Genomic DNA, 25,962 nt, shown 5'->3' with positions numbered 1-25,962 from the left:
AAAAGTTGATTTTAAAGTTGCCATCAGAATTGTTCTCAAACTGCAGAAGTGGCAGAAGACTAATTTCATTTTCATTTAGGCACTCTAGAAAGAAGGGCACTAACAGCTGGCCTCCATCAAAGAACAATGCAGGCCTAGAAAGATCTGTCTTGATGGTTCTTTAGAAGGGCAGGAGGAAGAATACTCCAGTAGGATCATTCAAGGTGGACCTAACGGGGGCTAGTCATAGAAAGAAGTAGTGTTACCAGGGCCTTCAGGACACCCTTCTAAGTAAGGATGGTTTTTTTTGGCTCCATTCTCATCAAGCCACCCAAAATGTGGTCATAAATTAGGGCATTAACTAAGATGTAGATGTAAGCTGTTAGAGGCCTGATGTTTGAAGGGACAAAGAAACTCTCCCAGATTTCTCCTAATGAAAACAATCACTAAACAGTCATGTTTTAAACACAGATAGAAACTTCCGAAGAACAGCTTATTTGCAGAGCCCCTAGAGGTTTCAAACACCAGAGCTATCAGTGACTAAAGCTCTCTGAACCTGAAGTCCAGAGTTGGGGATAGTTTGGAGTTTTGTGAAGGGGATAGTAGAGGAAGTGAAATCACAAGAAGTCTAGAGAGAAGTAGCTGAAGCAGCAGAGGGGAGACTTTTTTTGGTCTCAGTTTTATTGTTTTACAATCTTGTTTCAAACAGCAATTTTTATTTAAAGTTAGTATGTAAACACAAGACATTAGTATAATTTATATTCACAATTCCATTATTGAAAAGATTTGTTGTTTTAAAAATATAAACCAAAGAATATGAGCGTTTCATCTCTGAGATACAACTGGTTATATGCAAGATGACAATTACTACATCTGTGCTCCGAGGCCAGGAATCAACTTAAATGTTACCTGTAGTCATTCTGTTTTAAACCAGCAGGTAACATTTATTTTGGTACCTTTCTATGTCTTGGCACTGTTCTAAGTGCTTTACATATATTTTTTTAATCTTCACAAAAAGTTTGTGAAGTAGGTGTTCTCATTATTCCCACTTTATAGACCTGAACACTGAGGTAAAGATTGGGTGGGTAATTTGCTAATGGCTGCACTGCAAATTGGTAGTAAGGCCAAAAATCAAACCCAGATACTTTAAATCCAGGTTTCCTGCTCCTATATTCTGTATTCTACCTTTTAAAGTAACAATCCAGTCATTCTTTTTTTTTTTTGCGATGGAGTCTTCTCTGCCGCCCAGGCTGGAGTGCAATGGCATGCTCTCAGCACATTGCAACCTCCGCCTCCCGGGTTCAAGCAATTCTTCTGCCTCAGCCTCCCGAGTAGCTGGGACTACAGGCATGTGCCACCACACCTGACTAATTTTTGTATTTTTAGTAGAGATGGGGTTTCACCATATTGGCCAGGCTGGTCTTGAACTCTTGACCTCATGATCTGCCTGTCTCGGCCTCCCAAAGGGCTGGGATTACAGGTGTGAGCCACCACATCCGGCCCCCATCTAGTCATTCTATATGACGTTACTCTGTTTTAATTTTCTGCATAGCAATGATTATTTTCTCTATTTATTGTTGTATGCTTGCATGTCCCATCATAATAGAAATCCCAAAAGGTAGAGACCTTGTCTATCTTGCTAAGAATGGTGCTAACATATCATATGTAATCCATAAATATTTGTGAAATTAAAAATGAATCAAGATTACTATATGTTTACCATATCCTAAATTTCAGGCATTGAAATGTTGATTAAAAACTTTGCAGGCCCTGGTTTTCAAAGTGTGTTTCTTTTTTTGTTGTTGTTGAGACGCAGTTTTGCTCTGTCACCCAGGCTGGAGTGCAGTGGTGCGATCTCGGCTCACTACAACCTCTGCCTCCCAGGTTCAAGCGATTCTTGAGCCTCAGCATCCCGAGTAGCTGGGATTATAGGTGTGTGCCACAACGGCTGACTAAGTTTTGTATTTTTAGTAGAGCCGGGGTTTCGCCATGTTGGCCAGGCTGGTCTCGAACTCTTGATCTCAAGTGATCTGCCCACCTCTGCCTTTCCAAGTGCTGCGATTACAGGCATGAACCACCATACCCGGCTCAAAGTGTGTTTCTTAAAGAAGAGGAACCTCATGGCTACCAGTGCGTTGAAGATAAAGGGGGAAGCTGGGCAGGCAGCAGCATTGGGATTGTCCCTTCTTCTACCAGGGAAATGTTACCTTATGTACATCAGAATCAAACACGTCTGAGTTCAAATCCAGACTTCTTGCTAGCTTGGGCAGGTTTCTTAACCTTTTGACAAAAAGTTTGTTGATAAGTAACATGGTAGTGATGTCAGCAATGAACTTTTAGGGTAGATGTGAGGACTAAATGAAATAATGTTTATAAAATAATACATTTCATAACTTTATATAAAATATACTCTAGAAGCTATTTTGTCTCAATTTTTTTTAGGGGCACAGATCAAAAATATTACTTCTGGCACTAGAGTTTACCCAGTACCAAAGTGCATCCTCTAATTCAGTAAAAAAGTTCTGTCACTATGGATGTTTGTGTTTTAATGAATAGCTATGTAGACAGTTCAGATGATGCAAGTATTTTTAGCAAATATGAGGAAAAAAATAGCTCACAGCAGTCTGAGTTATGTGAGGCATGCAAAAATTCATCAGGTCTAGAGAGACGTGCATGTGGGACTTCAGTCACTCACTGCCTCCTCAACCCAAGCCTGGAGAGCAACTGTTTAAAAAGGCATTTTGTTTCTGACCAGCTGCCTTACCCATTATCTTCATGTTCCTGAAATCGGTGATACAAAGAACAATGTATAGCCAATGGCTTATCTTATTTTAATGTAAATTCTTGGTAAGCAACTTAGGACCTGCCTCTTCTTTTTTTTCTTAAAAACCCATTTATGATTGCTGCTAATCAGAGTGTATATTCAGGGCTACTTGAACCTATGTTACGGGGTAACCATTCTCAAGCTTTGAGCTCAAACAAACTTTACCCTTAATCATATTTTCTGAATATGGTTATTTAAAGTTGACATATATATGGACTAAATATATTACCTAAACTAATCAGATGTATTTTATAAATTGCTTGCTCATGAGATTTTGGTTTATGTCTAAACGCACACTCAGACTGTAGAGAATGGTACAAACCAAACTAGTACTTAAAATATTTTTAAAATTGGTAACTCACAGAGTTTTATCATAGATGGCTGTAACAGTCCTCCCATCCCATGAGTGAGCCCTTTGGCATCTCCAGTTTACTCCTCCCATAAAGAGGTGGAGTCTATTTCCCCCGTGTCTGAATATGGCCTGGCTTGTTTCAACACACAGAATGTGACAAGGTGATACTGCAAGTCTTCTTAGGGGAGCCTAAGAGTTAAGAGGCCTGGCAGCTTTTATTTTAGTCCTCTTAGAAGCCAGTTACCACATGCAATAGAGTGGCTCCCTTGCTAGAGAAACATGTGATAGAGACAGACACGCCCAGGCAGTTCCTGGCTGTTCCAGCCATCTCAGATGAGGCACAAGACATGTGAGCAAAGCCACTGTAGATTCTGCCGCCCAGTCAAGCTGCCCCACTGTCACTGTGTGGCTTAGAGGTTAGCTGTCCTTTTTGAGCCTTAACTCTGATTGCATATTTGTCGATGAATAAATAGTTGTTTTAAGCCTATAGGTTTTGGGGTGATTTGTTACAAAGTCATAAATGACCAAAACAGAAACTGAATCCTCAAAGTGGAGTGCTAAAGTAATAAAAAGAATTTAACACATGATTCTGGCTTGGGATGAGGCAGCAGGCAGAGGTGGGAGGGATGGTGAGGAGCCTGGTGGGGTCTGGAAGATCAGCAAGGAAGTTGTTATTGGAAGCAGTCCCTCTTAAGTAGTGGTGGAAAATTAACATTGTCTTCTGCAATAATTTCAAAGACAGAAAAAGTACCTAATAAGCATGTGCTTCTGACTTAGAAGATTTCCAGGCAGAATGCTGAAAGTGACCAGTGGTTTCATCTAATGGTGTAAGCTATGCAAAAGAGATCAGCTATGCAAGAGAGAGAGATGAACTCAGGAAGAAACTGTTCAGTTTTGAAGCAGTATTTCAAGAAACAGAAGGGCCTAGAACACTCTCTTCAGTTGGCAAAAGATTCTCAAAATAAGACATAGGTTAAGGATGAAGATCAATTCCAAGGTGCTACAAGTAAAATATGGCCATAGAATAAAGCTAAAATCAGGGGTGTGCCTGTAAAACCCTTTTATAAAAGTTAAAATGTCAGGTAGTGTTTTTCAGACTTGCTTAGCTACACAGAGTGATTCACTAGAGAAAAGGATTCTTAGGGCATTATAAACAGTATCCTAATTCACAGCTTGAAAGAGAGAATCCTGTTCCAAAAGGATTTGTGAGTATTAGCTTTCTCTAATTTGATACACAGAAAGGCTACACAGTTTTAAACCTGCTGTACCAATTTGGGTATATGAGGCTTTGGCCCTAACTTTCTATGGTCAGGAAGCATGCAGAGAAAGATACTCAGCTGCAAACCATGCTTATTTCTTCTGGAAACAAAAGAATGATTCAGAGGGCAAAGCCAATGTCCCAGAGGAAGTAACCAAGAGCCATGGAAAATAATGAATTAGGGAGCCAAGCCCAGATAACAGACCTGGGCCCTAATCCATGGACAGTCCCTGTCCCTGCAGTCTAGGTAATCGATAACTTGTTCCTGGCTGGGTTTCAGAACTGCTATGAACCATTGACTGCTATGTACCTTCCACATTCTCCCCCTTTTGAATGGAGTTTCTACTGAAGTTTAACTGTTCTGTCTTACCACCACATGTTGTGTGTACATGGGACAGATAATTTGTCTTTTTAGTTCCCAGGTCTCCAAATTAGGAATTGCTGTGCCTTATCTGTATCTGGAGCTTATGTAGACATCGAGATACCAAGTTTTCAGTCTGATACAAATACTGGGATGGGACTTGTGGGGAACAAGTTGAGTATATTTTACATGTAGGAGGAGTGTGAATTTTGACCGGATTCGGAGGACTGTGGTAGATTGTCTCTGAAGATGGGCACAGTAATCCCTCCACCCTCAGTGACCTCTTGAAATGTGACTTTGCAACCCAACTCATCAGGAAGTGGAGTCCGTGTCTACGCTTCCTTATTCTGGGCGGGCCCCATGACTTGCTTTGAGCAATACAATGCTGTGGAAGTAACATGATGTGACTTCCGGGCCTAGGCATGAAGTGGCCTTGCAGCTTCCATTCTTAAAATCCTCTTGGATATGAAGCATCTTAAATAACTGGACAGACTCTGTGCTAGTACTGGCTTCCTCTTTACCTGCCTGAGTGTGAACTTAGGTGAGTCACTTAATATTCATGAACCTCCTTTACAAAATAGGGTTAATGACTACTACCTCATAGGATTGTTTCAAGGACTGTATCAAACAACCAACAAAAACATGTTTGAAAACTATTCAGTATTATTTTAAAAGATGGGTTTATTTTTATAATGTGTAAGTGTACTCCTACAGAGGCACATTAGACACTAGATTGCCTGCCTAAGATAACTGCTGTTCTGCTGACTCTCTTCCCATTGACAAATTTCTGTTAATCAGCTTCTCTTTAAGGAAAAAGTCCAAGTAGTTTAAAATTTCCTAAATGAAAAACAGTGCAGGAAAACACCAAATATTACTAAAGGAATGGCAAAATGAACATTACAGCAGGCATTTTGTGTCTATAAATGTGATTTCTAGTTTATTTTAGCAGTTACGCTAAAACCCCACGGTATAGTTAATGGTATTATATACATTCTGTCAAAAAATAAGAACATATCCTCAAATGCAATTCCTAATTTATAAGCTTATGACAAGTTCAAGCTGCTGAGAAATTGGACCTGAAAGTATGTCTTAGAATGATAGAAGACCACTATTAACACTATCATAATTGTATACCTATTGCATCAAATCTGACATTTCAGTTTAATATATTTTGCTGAGAGAGAGTACCATTTTATGGCTTCCTAGTGAAATCAAATCCGATCCAGACGTTTTCACTTTTCTAATATAATTCATTGCAAGGTTTTAAAGCTGCCATCTCTTTTCTTTCTTTCTTTCTTTTTTTTTCAAAAGACTGATGCCCTGGCATTCATTAATTCCACAAGAGCTCATAATGGGTCAATGAGTCAGTGGCGAGCACCTCCATTAACTGTATTAATTTATACTATGTCACCTTAATGACATTTTGTCACAGCTACCTTTTCTGACATCTACATAGCTATTCTAAAAGTAATATAACAACTTTTGAAGGCATTAAGGAAAATTAGTGTAAAAACTTCAGTAAGTTGAATGTCATTGTTACCAAGACTAGGCTAGAGGGAAAGAAATTTAAAAAATAATAATAAAGTAAAAACTAACTAGTCTGACTCAACTCCAGAGACCTCTCTCCTGAAAGGTCACTTCAACAGCACTCCTTCTTCCCAGCTTGCATTCATTAGCGCAGGAAGAGACTGACATTAATAGAGACAGACAGAATAAAACCATCTACTGCATCCTAGTTCTCTCCTATGTGATTAACTGACTAAGTTAGTAGACATTGCAGAGATACTTTTCTTCTCTGGAAATGGGAACACACTTCCTTAAAAAATACATGAAATGCTGTGTTTTAACAGCTTAGAAATAAGAGATAAAAACTTTAGGTTTTAACACACAAGTAGCAAAACAATTACTACTCGTAGCAACATATTTTTCTCTGATAAATCAGGTTTAATCATGAATTCAGAAGATTCTCAAGTTAGCACTAGTTATTACCCAAAAGTCTTATCTTCTCTTTAATACTCTGGTCATGAGGACCCCAAATTCTGAGGCTATAAAGGGGAATATAAATATATTTGACTGGACACACACACCATGCGCACACACACACACGCACACACACAGGCACGCGCACACGCACACGCACACACACATTAAACGAACCATAACAAAGCTAAGACGACCAAGAAACCCTATTTGCAATGGAACCTTCTGCAACTTCAAAGATCTTTTTCAAATCAGTAAGAAAAAGACATGTGACCCAACTGAAAAATGAGCAAAAGATAGGAGTCAGTGTACAGGTCAATAAGTACATGAAAAATGTTCAACTTCACTCAGAAAAAAAAATGCAAACTAAAACAAATATAACTTAATTTTTCACTTGCCAGACTAGCAGAAGTTCCATTGTTTAATACAATAGTGATGATGGGTGTAGGGGGCATGGGGAAGGAGGTACCCTTGCACACTGCTGTACGGAGTGAATTTTCATCTTTGAGGATGATGGTTTGGCAATATCTTAAAAAATAAAAAAAGTATATTGACTTTGAGCCATCAGTCCCATTAATAGGAATTAGCCTTTATGTATATAGAAGGAGTCCATCAGGATGTCTGTGCAAAGATGTTCACTATAGCCTTGTGTTTCATAGTAACAATCAGGGAGAAAGATTCTCCATCAACCAGAGATCACATATATAAATTATTGTATATTTGTAGCATGCTGCCTTTAAAAAGAAAGGGGAAGTCTACATGGCAAGATATCTAAGATGTATTAACATATAATATGAAAGGTTCACGAGTGGTGGTAAGAGAGCTGAAAATGAGAGCAATCTGTGTAATGTCAACCTGGGGAAATGAGCTTCTTATGAACTAATTAAGTCTTTGGGGAAAAAAAAAAAGCTGCATGTTTGTGTTCAGTACAGCTGCTTGAGGATAAAAAAACAAAAAAACTCCCAAGTTAGTGATAGCCACATTGGTCTTTGTCCTGGATGATGTGACCCCAGGAGCCCCCCAAATACAATTAGTAATAAAATGTAAATGTTTCTGAAAGGGTTGTGAAGAGGAAAATTCCTGGGAGAATTTAGAGGAAAAAGCCCGGTACAGGGCATTGGTTATCAGAGACTGGTGGTATAAAGCATCAGTGAAATTCTCAGGCTAGGAAGTGAAATCTAAAACTGTATATAAAAATTAGAATGACTGACCCCAGTATGTGTGTGGGCATGTGAGGGTGGATCTCTGAATTAAGTTGAAAAGCCAATTTTTGTGTATGTATGTGTGTGATGATGTCAAATAACAGTGAGCAGGCATTTTCATCTGAAATAGGCTGATATAATATGGATATAGCTCTGATTTAAAATATCAATAATCTTAGCTGCGATAAGAAGCCTTCAATTATAGATGAGAATATGTAATTCACATACAAAATATTTGAGTGCTTTTTATGAACATTGTGTGAATTCTGGATACTACTGTTCAATGGGAGCCTATGGACTCCCATTTTCTGTATTAATTCTCAAAGCGTTATTATATAAGAAACAGACTCCCTCCTTGACTTCACTGGTAACAAATCATTTTAAATGCTGGCTTATGGATATTTTAGAGTTTAAGTCTCAGCAAAGTTGTAAGACCGTTAGAACTTCAAAGCTTAATATAGTAAGGATGCATATTAAATTCTCTTATTTTTTCTACAAATGTAAATATGTTGTATGAATAAATATTCATTTATGTAAAGTTTGATGACAACAAGTAAAGCACACAGGTATGTTACTATCTACTTGGCTCCATTTCCTTTATTTTCTGCTTTGGAAATATACTGAACAAGACTTGCATTCATCCAATTGCAGTTCAGTAACACTGAAATTGCCTTTTACAAATGTTTTGCAATAGAGAAGCATAAATATGTAAACGACAATTTTGATTTTAACTCACTAACTTTTGTTGGTTTAAGGCTCTAAATGGAATGATACCGTAACATTTTTATACTGAGTGACAGTAATGGGAAAAAAATGTGCCTTGAAGAAAATGAGCTTAAAATAAGAAACACATTTACTTATGCAATAACCTGGCCATGTAACCTTATTATCCGGAAAAAAAAATGAGACAAATGAGAGAACAAATATATATTATTGCTTTGAATACAATGTTTTTCTTTTTTAAAATAGGAGCCCATATAAATGAATAACAAATCTTTGTATTTAACAATAGCTAAGCAGTACCAACTATAAAATTACTCTGCTCTCTGGCTGTTTCTGGATATTGTGTGTGTGTTGGTTTAATCTAATGTGTATTGTTGCATAGTATCCCCAGGCACAGTCAAGTAAAAGCTAAGGCTATACAGAAAAGCCTACATTTTAAATGGGTCTTGTCATTAATGCTTTATTAATTGCCCCAGGCTACGCAAACCCCAAGCCCGGCAAGCTATAACAATATGACACATTAAGGTCAAATCCAATTCCTGCTGTGTTTTATGGAATGGACCAAATATTGAGTTAACAGCAGGAAAGGCAATTTATAGGCTTTTCACATCTCCTGATTATTCAATCTAAATTAGGTAGGAATGTTTTGAAATAACGAAAACACCTTCACTGGGTAATATAAAATAATTTTCAGTTATTTTCTATAATGTTTAAAATTATTTCCTTTAAGGTTAGATGTACCATATAATTTTAATATGATGGAACAAAGCTGCAATATAAAATGTCTTATACATACCCACTTAAAAATCAAAATTTCCACATATTTTGAAATTTAATGAATATCAACAAATAAAAGAGCCTACCTTTACATCAGAAGTATCTCTCTGACTAGTTCTCCAAGACCTTGCAACGGACGAGAAGGTTCGATCTGGATGATCAAATTTTCCATCATTTGCATTGAGGAAGAAGGTTGTGAAAGGTTCCTAAGCAAAAAAACAGAATCAGCAATTTGACCACTCTAAACACAGCTGCCCTCGTTCCTTTGTGAAACATGGCTATCTTTAAAACCCTTCAAGATGTGGAGGCAGAGCAGGGTCCTAGAAAGATGCCCCCAAATTAAGGCAGTAGGAGTTGCCCGTCTGGGCTTGACTAGGCCAAGGCAGCAGTTGTCAGTCTGCAACTCCGGCAGGTCACTTTGCTTCTGGTCTTCTCATCTGTGAAATGATGGGGTTCCAGTGCTCTATGATTTTCTGATAAATAATTTTGCATTAATGACAATTCGTAAGTTGGATTTTTCTTTCTAATAATTAAGGCTATATATATACTAACACCGCAATAAGAAAAATCACTCTGATACTGATCACAAAAATCACTCATACTGATCACTGCAGTGTGGAATTAGGTAGAGAATGTCCATCTTAGATTACCTGTGAAAGACTACGAAAGTATTAGTACCACCTTATGGTCTGATGATGTTTTTAAAATGCAAATCCCTGCTTAAAAACCTTCAATAGCTCTTGGGAGTGATTAGGAGAAAGTCTAAACTACCTAATTTGTTTTACAAGGGCCTGAATGATCTGGAACCTGCTTAACTCTTATCTCTCACCATTCCCCTCTTCACATTCTAAAATCTTGCCACCCTACTCTCACCTCTTGTCCTTTGTATGTGATGTTCCCTAGGCTGGGTATAAACTTACCCATTTATTTCACTATTCTGACCTAAGTTCTTTTTATCCTTTAAGACTCAGCCATGATGTCATTTTCTCCTGAAAAACTTTCCTTGCACTACCACGGCTCTCCAGTATGCTCAAATAGCAATCTGTATTTCCTCAAACAGCACTGAAACATTTATCACACTGATTTTAATTGACTGTTAATCTGTCTATATTCCCCACTACCAGTAGGTTCTGTATCTACCTTATTCATTGTTTTATCTCCAACACTTAGAACAACTCCTGGTACATAGAAGTTGCTCAATATATAATCTGTTGAACGAAGAATAAAGTAAGCACAAATGACAGTAGATAAATTAGACCTTTTTGTATTCTGTGACTATTACCTTTGGATAACATAGTGTCTGCCATCCAGTACATGTTCCTATAGCAGAAAACCTAGGAATAACTTTATTGCAATGTCCTAATGCATTTAATTTTAATGTTTTTTCTGTAATTCTTAAGTTGGGAGTTCTCACACTGGGAGTTCTTAGTTTGTTCTTATGTTTTTGATGTCATTAAATTTGCTTCCAAGTTTAAAAGGATTAAATAACATTCATTCCTGCTAAGGATGTCTTAACTACAATTATAGCAAAGATAAATACATATTTCCTTTTCCCTGCTTTAATTCTTCTCTCTCAAGTCTAGGACGAATGACATGTCATTCCCAGGTTCAATAATGCTAAGAAACCTACATGACATTTTCCAAAATATTTTAGTCCTCTTTCTTTAATATGTAATCTCTGTTCTTTCCTTTGTATGCTTTACAATTCCTTTGTATGGATGTACAAAGGGGACATACTTTGTCCCCTTAAACTCCCCTTCTTGCCACTAACCTTAAGGGCTGGCTGTTGGGGTAAGAGCAACAAATACTGATCTTCCTCAATATCTCCCTGAAATCCAGTATGGCCAGATGTCATCAATTTTGTAAACTTGTAATATGTTGCCACTATTTCACGTTCAGTGTTGGATGAGAGAAAAGGGTGATGAAAGAGATGAGATCAACAATGAAAAAACAATATACAAGTAAGGGAGACAGTACTGATTCACCTGAAAATCAGATACGCATCCAAGAAGTCCGTATTGCTGTTTAGGATTTTAAGTGACATGAGAAATAAATAAATCTTAGTGAAATTAAGTTAGAAAAAAATTACATGACATGTCTTTCACTAATTTATTTGCTTTTTAGATGTTTAATTCACTATTAAAAATAAGGTAGTGAAAACAATATATCTGTCACTAAATTATATTAAAATGGGGATACAAAAATTCTAGATGCAGCAATGGTAAACTGAATGAAATATGACAGATTTAAGTTTGAATCTTGGTGGAACTATTTCTCTATCTTGGGCAAGCTTACTTAACCTTAAGTAACTGTGTCAAGTAACTGTCTCCATTCCTTCATCTATGTAAACTGGGAACGACAATACCTTGAGGGAATTATGGGATTAAATAAGATTAAATGAAATAACACAGAGAAAGCTTGATGTATCTTACCTGACATAGAGTTATGAAAATGACTACCAGCTTTACACAAGTCCAAGTATTCACTGTTGGACTTCCCACCAGACTGCCAGTTCCTAAGGCCTTATTTATCTCTCTATCCCCAGCCCCAAGCACAACACATGGCTAACAATGTTTAACAAGTGTGTGTTAAATACACCTAAACATACAAGGTATTGTTGAGAGATGGGAGTATGGTGGGTGAGAGTAAGATACGGGTTTTCTTTTCAGTTCTTAACTACTAGTAGTTTGACCAAAAAGTTGTATCTTCAGAACCCACTTTATTATTGCAGGATGCTGATGTAAGGCATTTAATTTTCACTGTAGGTAGTGGGCAGAGATTAATTTAGAGGGATCAGGCTTGTCTCTAGGTTTTTTAACCTATTAAACAGATGTGAGTGAAAACCCATTTATACATGCAAAGCCGTACTTCTTATCATCAGCCGCTAAAAGCTGATCTCCACCTCAACCTAAATTACAAAATCCTGTCTAGTTTTCAACTCTTAACAAAGACATGCCAAGAATAGCACAGATGGGCTTAGTGAAAAGAAATCTGAAATTAAAGAATTATATTTATTTCCGGTAACAAAGTTATGAATGAATCTGGTGGCACCTAAAAGCAGAGAATATTGAATTCCACATTTCAGTGTTTTAAGTAGCTTTTAAAAAGATCTGATTAACAACTGTTTTAGGGTCACATATTACATACTGACATATATTCTCATTATTCCTGAAGGCCTCCAGTTGCTACAGTGGTAGGGTACTAATAGAAATTGATAACCTATTTGTTTATAAGTAAGTATTGATCTTTCAAGCTCTGATTACCGTGGAGATTGTGTTTCCCTTTTACCTTCAAGGCACAATGCAGAGCCTTTCTTTTTCATTTGACTCATATCTGACTAACACAGAGGATTAGGTGCTATATTAACCTTAAATAACTTTTATATTTATTTGCCTACCACCTGTCAATTGAGCCATTTTCCATGTGTACATCAACAGATTGGACATTTCACCGTTATATTAGAAAAGTTTTAGGCATGGGAGATAAGATGTATAAATGAATACATAGTAAACAGTAATTTCAGAAATTGCAATTCTGGAACTCATTAGGCTTTAAAAAGTTCAGGTTAGGTCCTGCAATATAAATGGCCAATGGCAGACTTTCTTCTCCTAATTACATCCACTCCAACATCATTTCATACCTTCTAACCCTTTTTCAGTGATGGAAAACTAACTCACCTTCGCTGCACTGGAAAGTACCTGTCCTTCTCTATTCTATCATACCCCTTAGTCCCCTCTGAAGACACTAACAGCCTTTCTTGCTTTTAGATGATTACAGATCAACTAATTCCATCGTGGGCATCTAATGCTGTTTCCCTGTTGCCTCTTCTCTTTACTCAACTTCTTCATTCTTCTGTCTTACATGATTTTTGCTTAGTCATCTCATAATAATCTTTTACGTTCTTTGCTTCTTGTAGTTCTGTTCTGTTCTTCTTTTCCTTCTCTTCATTCCATTTAAAAGCCAAAACAAACCTCGTTTATGGGTAATAGGTAGTGCCTGGGACATAACTATAGCAAAGAAAAGATGTATATTTGAAGTGATTGGAAGCATAATAAAATACAAAGGGAAGGGAAATAACAGCTACTAAGCACTTTTCTGTGCCAGGCTCTGTATTATCTAAGTTAACTGAATCCCTACTATCGCCCTTCAGAGTAGGTGTAATTATTATTCCCCTTTTATATCTGAGAAAATTCAAGGTCACATTCTAACAAATGGAGGAATCATTATTTCTACTGGCCTTTGTCTAATTCCAGAAGTTTATTTTCTCCTATTTCTTTTTCAAGAACCAAGAAGTATCTTTTAGAATCTTCCAAAAGTTTTCACTAATTAACCTATGCACCTACCATGCACTAGGCTCTTGGTTAAGTATTTCTCATCTTCCTCTGAGTAAATATGCCTTGTCCTTAATGCATCAGTATTCAAGATAGACACAACAGTATTTTATTCAGTAGCACTATCTTTTGGTTTTAGTTACAACACTGGCAAAAATCTTTGTACTATACATATATACTTCCAAAGACACATTATGGTTTAAAGAGGCTTTAGGGTAAGCTTTCAAAACAAGCCATAATTTACACAGAAAGTTTCAAATTCTAAACATCACTTCCTTGGAAATTATGAAATGTTTGACAAATGAGTTTTGAATAGGAGGGCTGAATATACTGAATTTGGAAGGTGAACGAGTTACTGAGTGGTCAGCAAGCCAGGGAAAAAGATTTAATTACTTCTGTATACATGTTATATGTCTAGGGTAAGATGCAAAGTAAAAACATTCCAAGTAAAATGTGTCTTTTAATATCAATATCTGAAGAAACTCCAAATGCTGCTATAAGTTTATTCATGATTTGCCCAATGGCAGCTGTCAGGAAAACAATCTTTTCAGGGTCTCATATTGTAGACAAGTGATTTCACTGGTAGTTTGCTTAAAATAATATTTTTAATTTAAAGTAATGAAGTATGCAGTTAATTAGCATTTTTAAGCAATTATTATTGTTGTTATACTAAGTACATTGAAACAAATAACAAGTTTAATGACTTTAGGTCTAAAAGGCCTAAAGTAAAGGACAGACACTTATTTTAATGTGTATTTTATTTTTGTGAACAAATTCTTAGTGACCCAAATTTTAATGCATTTTCTATTTCATAAACTCCTTGGAATAGGGGTGAGGAAATTACAATTCCCTGGACCATTAGGATAAACACTTAGTAAACCACTAGACTGATACTTTTATTTATAACCACGTGACATAAGATATTTGGGCTGAGTCCCCACAAAAGCAGTTGTATAGATCTGTCCAAAACAGTAGCCACTAGCCACATGTCACTATTGAGCACTTGAAATGTGGCTAGTTCAAATCGAGATGCATGCACTGTAAATATAAAATACACTCTGAATTTCAAAGACTCAGTACCCTTCCTCCAAAAATGTAAAATGCCTTATTTTACATTTTTATATTGGTTACATGTTTAAATGATAACATTTTGGAAATAGTAAATTAACAAATATATTTATTAAAATTAATTTTACCTGTTTCTTTTTTACTTATAAATGTGGCTACTAGAAATTTTAAGTCACATGGCAGTTCACATTATATTTCTATTGTGCAGCACTGCCATAGACAAGGGCACGTGTAAGATAAATGTGTAGAATATTCTGGCATACCCTTGCACAGATGCAAGTTTGAATTCCATTTCGCTGGAATAATAAATCAACGATAAATTCTGAGTTATGATTTGAGAAAGTGTTTAGCTGATTAGGGATAGATGAGGTTAACTTAGGCTGTTGATAACAAGTATTCTCATGGAGTCACAACTGAAGAAGTCTTGTAAATTTGGCTTCAGACTAACTTGATTAGGTAAAAAAACAGTGAATACCACTTGATGCATTTCAAAATACTATCATATATATACTCTCATTTAATTCTCCAAACAACCCAGTTGATAACATTTTCTCAGGAAGGACTCCTGACTTTTTTCCTCATCCCCAAAGTACCTGCAAAAGGTGTCCTTCTCATTCCATGGTGGTGGCTCACTAAGGCAATGATTGTCACTGACGGGACCTGAAGTGGTATGAAAAGGACTCCCAGGGTGAAAATCTCTAGTTTCAATGTTTTCTAAAAATTTCCTTTGCTAACAGTTTTGGTGGTCCCTTTGAGAGTTCCATGTGGACTAACCTGATGAACTCAAATTGACTGTGTAGCTTAATAAATATATCTCATGGGCTACTTAAGCCCAGGTACATCTTTTCTTGGCTTCCAGGGTGGACCCTAGGCAGCAAACAGAATTTGAACTTCAGTGGCTTTTTTTTCTAGGTTTTAAAATTTACTCCTTCTACTGATTTTTTTTTTGTTTGTTTCTGGTTTCCGCACAGCTAATAGGTAATTTTCCACTGGTGGCAGTAATGATTGAGAATTTAGTTTTGGTTTTATGGTCTGATCATGTGGTGATCTGTGAATCTAATTAATTAGTTTTTTTGTATTCTTGTCTGTTTGACTATTTGTGAGTTCAAATCAATTAAGAGCATATTTTATATCTATTATAAAGAAAGCCAGCTCTTTTGAGATCTTGACTGGTAAATGTTTGTGACTTTGTTTAGTTTTGACTTGTGGCTGAAACTGCAGGTTGGAAGTTAGAAGCTCTTTATGTGTCCATGTATCTGGCATTTGAAAAGCATTTGCCTCTTGTGAGTGAGAAGTATTTTCCTACCTCTGGAATTATTATTATCACCCAGAAACTAAAGATGCTCTGTTGTGATTGCTTTATAGAGATAAATAGGCAATGATATAAATCTAATATTCTCAAAATTAACAGAAAATAAAAAAGAGAACGTCTATACTTTAAAAGTGCCGGATTTAAAAAAGTATTTCTTAAGAAACTTCTAACTCAGAAACATTTTTATAAAAGAATCCAAGTTCACAGAATTAAGGTGAATGTTTGGATAAACTAGACTGATTTAATAACTTTGGTCTAAAAATAGTTTTATGTCTTTTCCTTTAGTTTATCATTACAGAGTTTATTTTTAAAAATAAGATTTGGGTTTGTTTTCCCAAAAGACTAGTTAGTCCAGGCTTCCTTAACTTCTTATGCTGGTGTAGAATTATGAAAGGGATAAAATTTGTGCTCAAACAGAATCATAATTCTGACAACATTTTTCTTAACAAAAATAATTGTAGTTTGCCACCTATTAGTGGTTTACAAGTTACTTAAAACGTATTCATACTAAATTTCTGTAGAAAGTTAATTTTTTCCCCATAATGGAGAGAATGCCTAAGGAAGACCTACAAACTAGAGCTGTCATTTAGGTATAGGGAAAAAATATTTTCGAAGACAGGAGATGCAGTTTCATATACTCTGCTTTACCAATGTGTTTCTTGGGCACATCAGCCCCATACAATAGAGTGGTCTGAGGTATATCTTAATAAGGGGAAAAATTATTAAGAGATTTAATTTAGCATTCTACAGTACTCCTCAGTCACTTATAGTGCTCCTACCTAGACCAGAATGGAGAAGGCAAGAATAAAGGAAAAGAAGTTTGTTAAGAGCTTTTGCAATCATCTAGGTGAGAGAGAATGGGAATATAAATTAAAGAAAGTGCCAGAGTATACAGAAAAGGAGATAGAGATATTTAGTTGGTAGAATCTGTGGATGTCTGAGTGGATGTAAGAGGTTGGAAAAATAGAGAAAATATCTAGGAAAAAGCTCCCCAATTTCTAGATTGGGCAGCTGAGTGAATAATCATGGCATTTAACCACAGCGGGTTCGTGAGGGAGATGAGGAGTTCCTTTATTGAAATGCTGCTTATGGTACTGTGAGATGCTCAGGTAGAAATATCTAGTAGGCACTTGGAAATATGGGTCAGGAACCCATGAGAAATGTTTGCAAAGAAGAGAGAAGCTGGAACTCACTAGCTTATAACTGAATGACACAGCTCAGCTGAAATATAAAGAAAAATCCTGGGGAAGAGGAACATCAAGGAAAAAGAATCTGAACAGGAGACTGAGCAGAACAGTTAGGATGACAGGAGGCAAACCAGGAGAGGATATTGTAAAAGGAACCTTGAAAGAAAATTTCAAGGAGAGAAGATTAGCAATGGCGTGAAATGCTTCAAGAGACATGATAGGTAAAAAATGGGAAGCTCTACCTGCATAATATGTGACCTCCCCAAAAACCATTCAGTAAAGTGATGGATGTGGAACTGAAATCAACCAGGCTAAAGACTGAATGGGAGGTGATAAAGTAGAGGTAACAGGTACCACAGTGCATTGCAGGACAGCAGAGGTTGTGCTTTCAGGAACCTGACTATGCAGGGAGAGAGATGGGAAAGAACTTCAGAGTGGGCGGGGGCTGGCAGGAGGCTTTTTTTTTTTTTTTTTTTTTTAAGATCAGTGAGACTTAAATATATTTATGTCTTAGGAGAAAGAGAAAAGTAACAGAAAAAGGTTTTCAAAACATTTGGAAACTGATTTTAAAACATGCTGCCCAAGAAGCAAGAATGAGAGGGCTGGGGGAGAGCAAGTGCCAGTGTGCGTCATTTGTGAGAAAGGAGGAAGTGGGTATTAAGAATGCACTCCAGGGCTAGGTGTGGTGGCTCACACTTGTAATCCCAGTGCTTTGGGAGGTAAGGCAGGAGGATCACTTGAGCCCAGGGGAACAAAAGTGAGAGACCAGCCTGGGGAACAAAGTGAGATCCCATGTTTAAAAACAATAGCTGGGCCTGGCGCGGTGGCTCACGCCTGTAATCCTAGCATTTTGGGAGGCTGAGGCAGGCTGATCACCTGAGGTCAGGAATTCAAGACCAGCCTGGCCAACATGGCAAAACCCCGTCTCTACTAGAAATACAAAAATTAACTGGGTGTGGTGGTGGGCATCTGTAATCCCAACTACTCTGGAGGCTGAGGGAGAAGAATCACTTGAACCCAGGAGGCGGAGATTGCAGTAAGCCAAGGTCATGCCATTGCACTCCAGCCTGGGCAACAGAGCAAGACTCTGTCTCAAAAAAAAAAAAAAAGAATAGAAATTAAAAAAAAAAAAAATAGACCCGCAAGGTGTTACATGCCTGTAGTCCTAGTTACTCGGGAGGCTGAGGCAGGAAGATCCTTTGAGCCCAGGGGTTCAAAGCTGCTGTGAGCTATGATAGTGCTACTGCACTCTAGCCTCAGTGGCAGAGTGAGAGACCTTCTCACTGAAAAAAAAAAGGTATATACTCGATTTTGGCTCCTTTATAACTGGACAACTGGTTTGGCTTAAGCTCATAATACCTAGCAATAGATAACTATCTTCCTAATCCAATTTTGCAAATGAGACAGCTCATTAAAAGAAATTCATATTTTGCTACTTTGGAATCTTTAATTCCTACTTTACTCGTCTCTAATCTTTGTTAATCAAATTACAACTGATTTGATTTTTATTTAATTTACTTATGTTAAAATTTTAACATACCAAAGGCAAGCTAACTCAATGAAGATACTCACAATTCGAACAAGCCAGGATAAAGTAGATGTTGCTGTTGAATAATGGGTATTATAATGGTAGGGTGGGCTTTGATCATCTTCCCATGTCTCATAACGCTCTGCATAAAACACAGCTCTCTTTGGGTTCAAAGCACCAATTGGCTATTAAAAGAAAAAAAATATTTTGTTTAATACAGTCATATTAGATATCCTAGATAATAAATCTTTATACTTTCAGTATTTCACTGTTAATTCATTTTAGCCATACAGTATAAATACATTATTTTATACTATATTTTTAACCATGCTGGATTTTGATATTAATTACAAATCATTACACTTGTTAAAAACTGCCCAAGAGGATAATTCATAGTACAAAGTTTCTAGACTTTACCAAGTTTTTGTAAACTAGATTATCAGAGGTGATCTAGTTTAAACTGTTAAGGCCACACCAACAGTTTTGTTATTTTCCTTCTACTTAATAAGCTACATAATGAAAACTTAGCTTGGAATACAGGAAACCCAATGGAGAGAAGGTGAAGAGATTGACCATCTGACAACCATATTAGTGAAAACCTTGTCTTAACAGCCAGTTACCCAGAGTGTTAAAGACAACCCTCCATACCTGATAGAACGTTAGTCTCATTCTGTTAGCATACAGATGGAACAACTGTCCTTTTTATGGTTAAACTACACACCTAAGGGTGATGGAATAATCCAGGAAATTCAGATTCCCTGGCAAGCATTTTGCTAAGGCCACTAAGACCTCTCCTATCAGTACCACCACCCTATTTACTGATTATGATGCTAATCCCTATACTGATGTCTTCAAAAAGCATGTGCTTAATTGCATCACAGTCTCAAAATTTTAGCACATCTAATCATTAGGAATTTCCAGCATACCATCTTCATGATTTGAAATAGCAAACTGCCTTAGCTTAAGTTTTTGTCTAATTTTGGATTAATGGTATACAGAGTCCGTGCTTATGGTATCAAATAAGCACATTATTTTGATTTAAGTTGCATACTATAAATTAAGTGTGTTTATAGAGAAAACAAAAGAAGAGTACTAAGTACAAGGTCTAACTACTTTATTTCAAAATTTAATATTTGTAATTAACTATGAAGATCCCTTGAAGGCTTAATTTTAACAAGAGAAGTAGTAGAAAATTAGTGTTTCAAAGGGACACGTAATGTTACACAAGAGAGGAAGATTCATTTATAAATTGTTATGAGCCTTTTCTTTTGGCCTCAGGAGACTAATTCAAATAACACAATGAGGTCATCAACAGTAAAAAGTCTGTTAGAATTTCCATAATAAACTCTTATTTGCAAGGGTGCTTATCCTGAGTATTTAAATTATTTGTAAATTATGTTCATTTTTTGTTAACTTTAATTACGATTAACAAAGACTCAACAATTTATTTATATAAAAGCTGTATTTTTCATGCACAAAAGTGTTAATATTTTAAGGTTCCTAAACTTTTTTGTCTTCATTTTGTAAAACAAAGTATGACAGTATAAAAATTTAGATTTTTTAAAAAGTTCTAAGGTTTAAACTTTATTGTGTTAAATTTCATTATCTCTCAAATCTCTTTAGATAGGTGTAAATAAGGCAATGTAATTTTGTCAAACATTACATAAAATCTTAATAATATTTAAAACAACATAATTACATTATTGGTAAAAGTAATTGTTATAAAGTGAAATGAATGTAAGGTCTGTTATGGAATTGAATTAATGAGTTTTTTATTTTTTATTTTATTTGTTTATTTTTTTGAGACAGAGTCTCGCACTGTTGCCCAGGCTGGAGTGCAGTGGCACGATCTGGGCTCACTGCAAGCTCTGCCTCCTGGGTTCACGCCATTCTCCTGCCTCAGCCTCCCGAGTAGCTGGGACTACAGGCGTCTGCCACCACACCCAGCTAATTTTTTGTATTTTTAGTAGAGATGGGGTTTCACCATGTTAGCCAGGATGGTCTCGATCTCCTGACCTCGTGATCTGCCCGCCTTGGCCTCCCAAAGTGCTAGGATAATAGGCGTGAGCCACTGCACCTGGCCCAAGTAATGAGTTTTTCATTTAAAATTACCTACATATTTTATACTTTACTAGATGTTCAGATATGTTTTTCTAACTCAGTATATTTTTCAAAGCACTGAAAATGTTTAATACTTTGTTCTGTTGTGAATATGCTAATAGACCTCTCACATGCATAAAATGTCTGTGCAATCCCTAAGGTTTGATCTTATCTGATATTGTTTGTCCTGTAAAATCTCACAAAACATTCTTTAAAAAGGAGCATGTCTCTTCCTCTAATCTTTTCCAATCTTCTCTTATACTTCTGGAAAAGGAAAAGTAAATACTTACGTTTTTTATTTTACACGAGTTTCATCAAAGTCATGTTATTGCAGTGTTTTACAGAGTAATGCTTTGTAGGAAACAGCTGCACAGTATTAAAGTCTGTATGTGCCTCCATTAGTAACTTCTTAAAATGTATTTCTAATTTTGAATTTTTACCTAATAAGGTTAGACATGACTTTTATGAAACATACTGTAAGTGATTTGCTTTGTACTTAATATTTTTCTATCGTTTTGCTTCTAATAGTCAAACAGCAATAAATAATTAGAAAGCAAAAAGCTTCAAAATGTTTGTTTGGGGAAATAAGAATTTTGTCATAGATGACATATTTTCTTAAGAGATCCTAATAGATACCTATCATATCATATTTATCCATCTATCAATTAATTACCTACTTACCTACATACTGACAAGGTTGTCAGTTTGTTATACTTTAAAAATGTTAGCCGGGCACGGTGGCTCACGCTTGTAATCCCAGCACTTTGGGAGGCCGAGGCGGGTGGATCACGAGGTCAGGAGATCGAGACCATGGTGAAACCCCGTCTCTACTAAAAGTACAAAAAAATTAGCCGGGCGTGGTGGCGGGCGCCTGTAGTCCCAGCTACTCGGAGAGGCTGAGGCGGGAGAATGGCGGGAACCCGGGAGGCGGAGCTTGCAGTGAGCCGAGATTGCGCCACTGCACTCCAGCCTGGGCGACAGAGCGAGACTCCGTCTCAAAAAAAAAAAAAAAAAAAATTTTTAGCAAATACTGCAATGTCAATATCATTTGATTTTGGCAGATGAATATGGTAAGAATTCTGGTCAAAAGGTAAGGCTACACTTAATAAAATTTATAAATTTACTTTGCAATATTTTTCAATTTTCATCATAGTTACTATATCAATAAATAGTTTCCTTTTCTGTCAAACAATGGGCATTTGGATACGGCGACTTCTGCACTTTTTAAGTGTTACCATATACAAAAGTTTAACTGAAAGTTTAAAGCCTGTTTTTAGATTTATTGCTGTTTTGTCTTTTTTAGTTTTTATGTTACAGGTGAACACTTTAACAAATAGGAAAAAATCGTGCAAAAAATGCAAAAATGAAAAAATTTCTATCCCTGTAAAACTTTATTATTATAATTCAGTTTTTAAAACTGCTAAAAAGCCTACATAGCTTGCAAAAAGGCACTATTTCCAATATCAAAGAATCAAAGAAGTGACTAATGTACAAAAATTTGCATTCCTTATAAAATTTATGGGAAATTGCACGTGTAGCATTAGGATGTTCACATGAAACACTACTGTAGTTAGTGAAGAAATAATGCTGAGAATTTTCTCTACTCTTATCACTCCATTTCCCTGTTTTGAAGACCAAAGAGAGAAATCTGTCTCAAACTTCAGTGCCACAGAAAGCTTGGTTTTCCTAAAAATAAAAACCTTTGTGACTTTATTACATGAAACAAAAATCCTCCCAGATGTTTGTGGGGATTTACGTGATCTTAAGGCTCTGATAAATACTATGGTAAATATAATTGTTTAAATGTGTTTATTCCAGTGTTTCTCTTTATTTTTTAAATTTTTTTATGAGAAATACATACTTCTTTTGTTTTTAAAACAACTTGTTTAGATGCAATACCTTAGATTGTACTTTGAAACCTTCTGGTATGTATTTGGTGTGTATTTCTGCATGCTAACTTTTTCTTTAGTTTCATTTGGCTGTTTTCTCTTTCTGTCATCTTAGCCTTGATTTATCAACATTTTTCTTTTTCTTTTTTTTTTTTGAGACGGAGTCTCGCTCTGTCACCCAGGCTAGAGTGCAGTGGCGCAATCTCAGCTCACTGCAAGCTCCGCCTCCCGGGTTCACGCCATTCTCCTGCCTCAGCCTCTCTGAGTAGCTGGGACTACAGGCGCCCGCCACCACGCCCGGCTAATTTTTTGTATTTTTAGTAGAGACGGGGTTTCACCGTGGTCTCGATCTCCTGACCTCGTGATCCGCCCGCCTCGGCCTCCCAAAGTGCTGGGATTACAAGCGTGAGCCACCGCGCCCGGCCCTGATTTATCAACATTTTTCTATCTTTTAAAACCTGCATATTGTACCAAGTCCTTTTCTTAGAACAGGTATAAAATATATAAATTTAGTAAGTAAAAATGATTGCAAAAATTATATAAATAAAACATATTGGATAAATGGTATTATATAAGACATCAGAAGAACTTTTAGAGAACATAAAAGTCTGAGCACAGTTATTGATTTAAACAAATACAAATAAATAAATGTGGATTGATCTGATGAATGGTCAATGTCATCAAACTACATTATAATTTTCAAGAAAAAAAAGTTTATCAAGGAGAAATCAGAGGCCTAGTTAAAGCAATGTCAATAACACTGAATTCTAATATAACATAAAAAACTGAAGATGGTACTAGGATTCTACTGTTATATAGGTTGAGCACCCCAATCCAAAAATTTGGCATCTGGAATGCTCCAAATTCCAAAACTTTTTGCATGCCAACATGACACCATAAGTGGAAAATTCCACACATATGTACTTAACACAAACTTTATTTCATGTACAAAATTGTTAAAAAAAAAAAAAAACTGCATAAGATGACCTGCAGGCTGTATGGAATATGGTGTATATGAAATGAAATAATTTTTTGTTTAGACGTGGACCTGTTCCCAAGCTATCTCATTGTGTATATGCAAATATTCTGAAATCTGAAACAATCTGAAGTCTGAAACACTTCTGGTCCCAAGCATTATGGATAAGGAATACTCAAACCTGCACACATAAAATGTTCAAGAGTTCACTACTGCTATTACAACTGCTGATGATACTATATATTTGTATAACATATTGTCTTCACATCCATTTTCTAGACGGATTTTCATAAGTCTCTGAGGACAGCAAGGCATTCACTATGAACCTAATTTCATGAGGAAGAAACAGGTACCTGGGTCTCCACATTCCACATTACTGCACTGCTTTCTCATTGCTAAATATGAAATTCTGATCTTAACGTGACTTTTTCAATAGAGATGGAATCTCACTATGCTACCCAGGCTGGTCTTGAACTCCTGTCCTCAAGTGATCCGTCTGCCTTGGCCTCCCAAAGTGCTGGTATTACAGGTATAAGCCAGTATGCTCGGCCCTTGATGTGACTTTTTTCTTTCATAATTTCCTACTTAATTCCTCATTCCTCATAGAGTCACAGAAATGGAAGGAAACATTCAGGTCTACTTGACCAAATCTCTTACAAATGAGTACACTGAAGAAAAGTCAAATGAAGATCACCTTACTAGTCAGTGGCTAGACGTTTTACAGAACCAGCTGCAGCTCTGTGCTAGATACAGCTTGAAGCTGGGTACATCCGACTCATTTGTCTGGCTTCTGACGATAGCTTTTAGTTATCTCAACACTTTTAAGACATGAACTAACATATCTCAGTTATCTTGTTATCTTTTGTAATCAAGGGCTTGAAAATCCTTAGAAGAGGCTTTGAGAGTTCTTACCTTTTTTGTTTTTTCAGTCATGAACTACCTGTCATCATTCTGAAAATTCTGTTATGACAACATAGAAATCATACCTACAGACACTTCCGTGCTCAAGTAAATTCCTGGGCTCCCTTTTTATCTAAGGAACTTCAACTCATTCTTTTGGAGGTTTTTCAAATTGCATCTGTAAAGCCTTACATGACACCATCTGGTAATAGGCAACTTTCTAACCTTTTTAACCCAGTAGTGTAGCCCTTCGAAGAAACTCCCTGTCTTTTATTCATCTCTTTATTCTCACACCTACAGTACCTGAACCTTTTTAAGCGAGCAATAAATGCTAAATGAATGAAGACTGATTAACCCAATTATACAATATTATATAAAATTTCCATGTGGAAATTTTAGAAAAAAATTTTATGCAAAAATCGAAAGACATAACAAAGTGAAAAATATTCATAGCACATAAGAGCTAGTTTCCTTAAAAATGTGCTCTTACAAATCGATAAGAAGCTAATGAACAATCTAATTAAATAAATGAGGAAATGATATGATGAATAGGCAATTCACAGAATAATAAATGCCAATTTCCAATATCTATAAGAAAAAATAGTACCAGTTCCTACAATGTAATGGATATATATTCGTTTTTTCTGTTTAGCATTCATTATGCCTTCTTCCTTTGTGAACCATTCCTTCCCCACTCTTGGTCTACCTGATGCTGGTGAGCTGATCTCGCTACCTGACTCCCTGGGTGGGCATGGGATCTAGACCTGTCAATCATAATATTTTATTCACATTGGCACTATGACTGCAGCAGAAATGGGCACGTAATTCAACTTGATCGGATGAAACTTTGCTGCATCTGGGAAAAGTTCTTTTTCTAGCGGGGTTACAAAGACATCATTACTGTAACACAGGGAAGCCTGTTTGAGAATGAAGCCAATGTAGACCAAGTAACAGAGGTGTGGATCCTGATAATTCTGGTGAGCACCTGGATGCAGTTTTCCTGAACTGATCCATCCCTGGATTTCTCAGTTATATGGGCTAATAAAATTTTTATTTTAAATTAAAGCCGGTATAAGTTGACTTTCTATTATATGTAATCAAAAGTTGTAAGTACACTCACAACTGTTAAAATGTCAAACAAAAACTATTTTTATTAACTAGATTGTCAAAAATTGTTAAGTTTTATAATACTCAGTATTGGAAAACATGGTATCT

The 25,962-nt window shown here is 36.3% G+C and overlaps 1 protein-coding gene across 10 annotated transcripts in view; it reads right to left on the bottom strand.

The window, feature by feature from the left end:
- NBEA (neurobeachin) overlaps window positions 1–25,962 on the bottom strand; it is a 731,576-nt gene that overhangs the window by 70,514 nt on the left and 635,100 nt on the right. For all 10 annotated transcript variants that reach the window (XM_055244143.2, XM_055244145.2, XM_063619313.1 and 7 more), the window contains 2 exons: window positions 18,927–19,067; window positions 9,543–9,662 (listed from right to left, as the gene is read on the bottom strand). In XM_055244143.2, coding sequence (XP_055100118.2) covers window positions 9,543–9,662; window positions 18,927–19,067 — 261 coding nt within the window. The remainder of the gene's footprint in view (window positions 1–9,542; window positions 9,663–18,926; window positions 19,068–25,962) is intronic.

Source organism: Symphalangus syndactylus, chromosome 15, assembly GCF_028878055.3.
Source record: "Symphalangus syndactylus isolate Jambi chromosome 15, NHGRI_mSymSyn1-v2.1_pri, whole genome shotgun sequence".
In the NCBI taxonomy this organism is placed as follows: domain Eukaryota; kingdom Metazoa; phylum Chordata; class Mammalia; order Primates; family Hylobatidae; genus Symphalangus; species Symphalangus syndactylus.
This window is presented reverse-complemented; position numbering and strand designations above follow the sequence as displayed.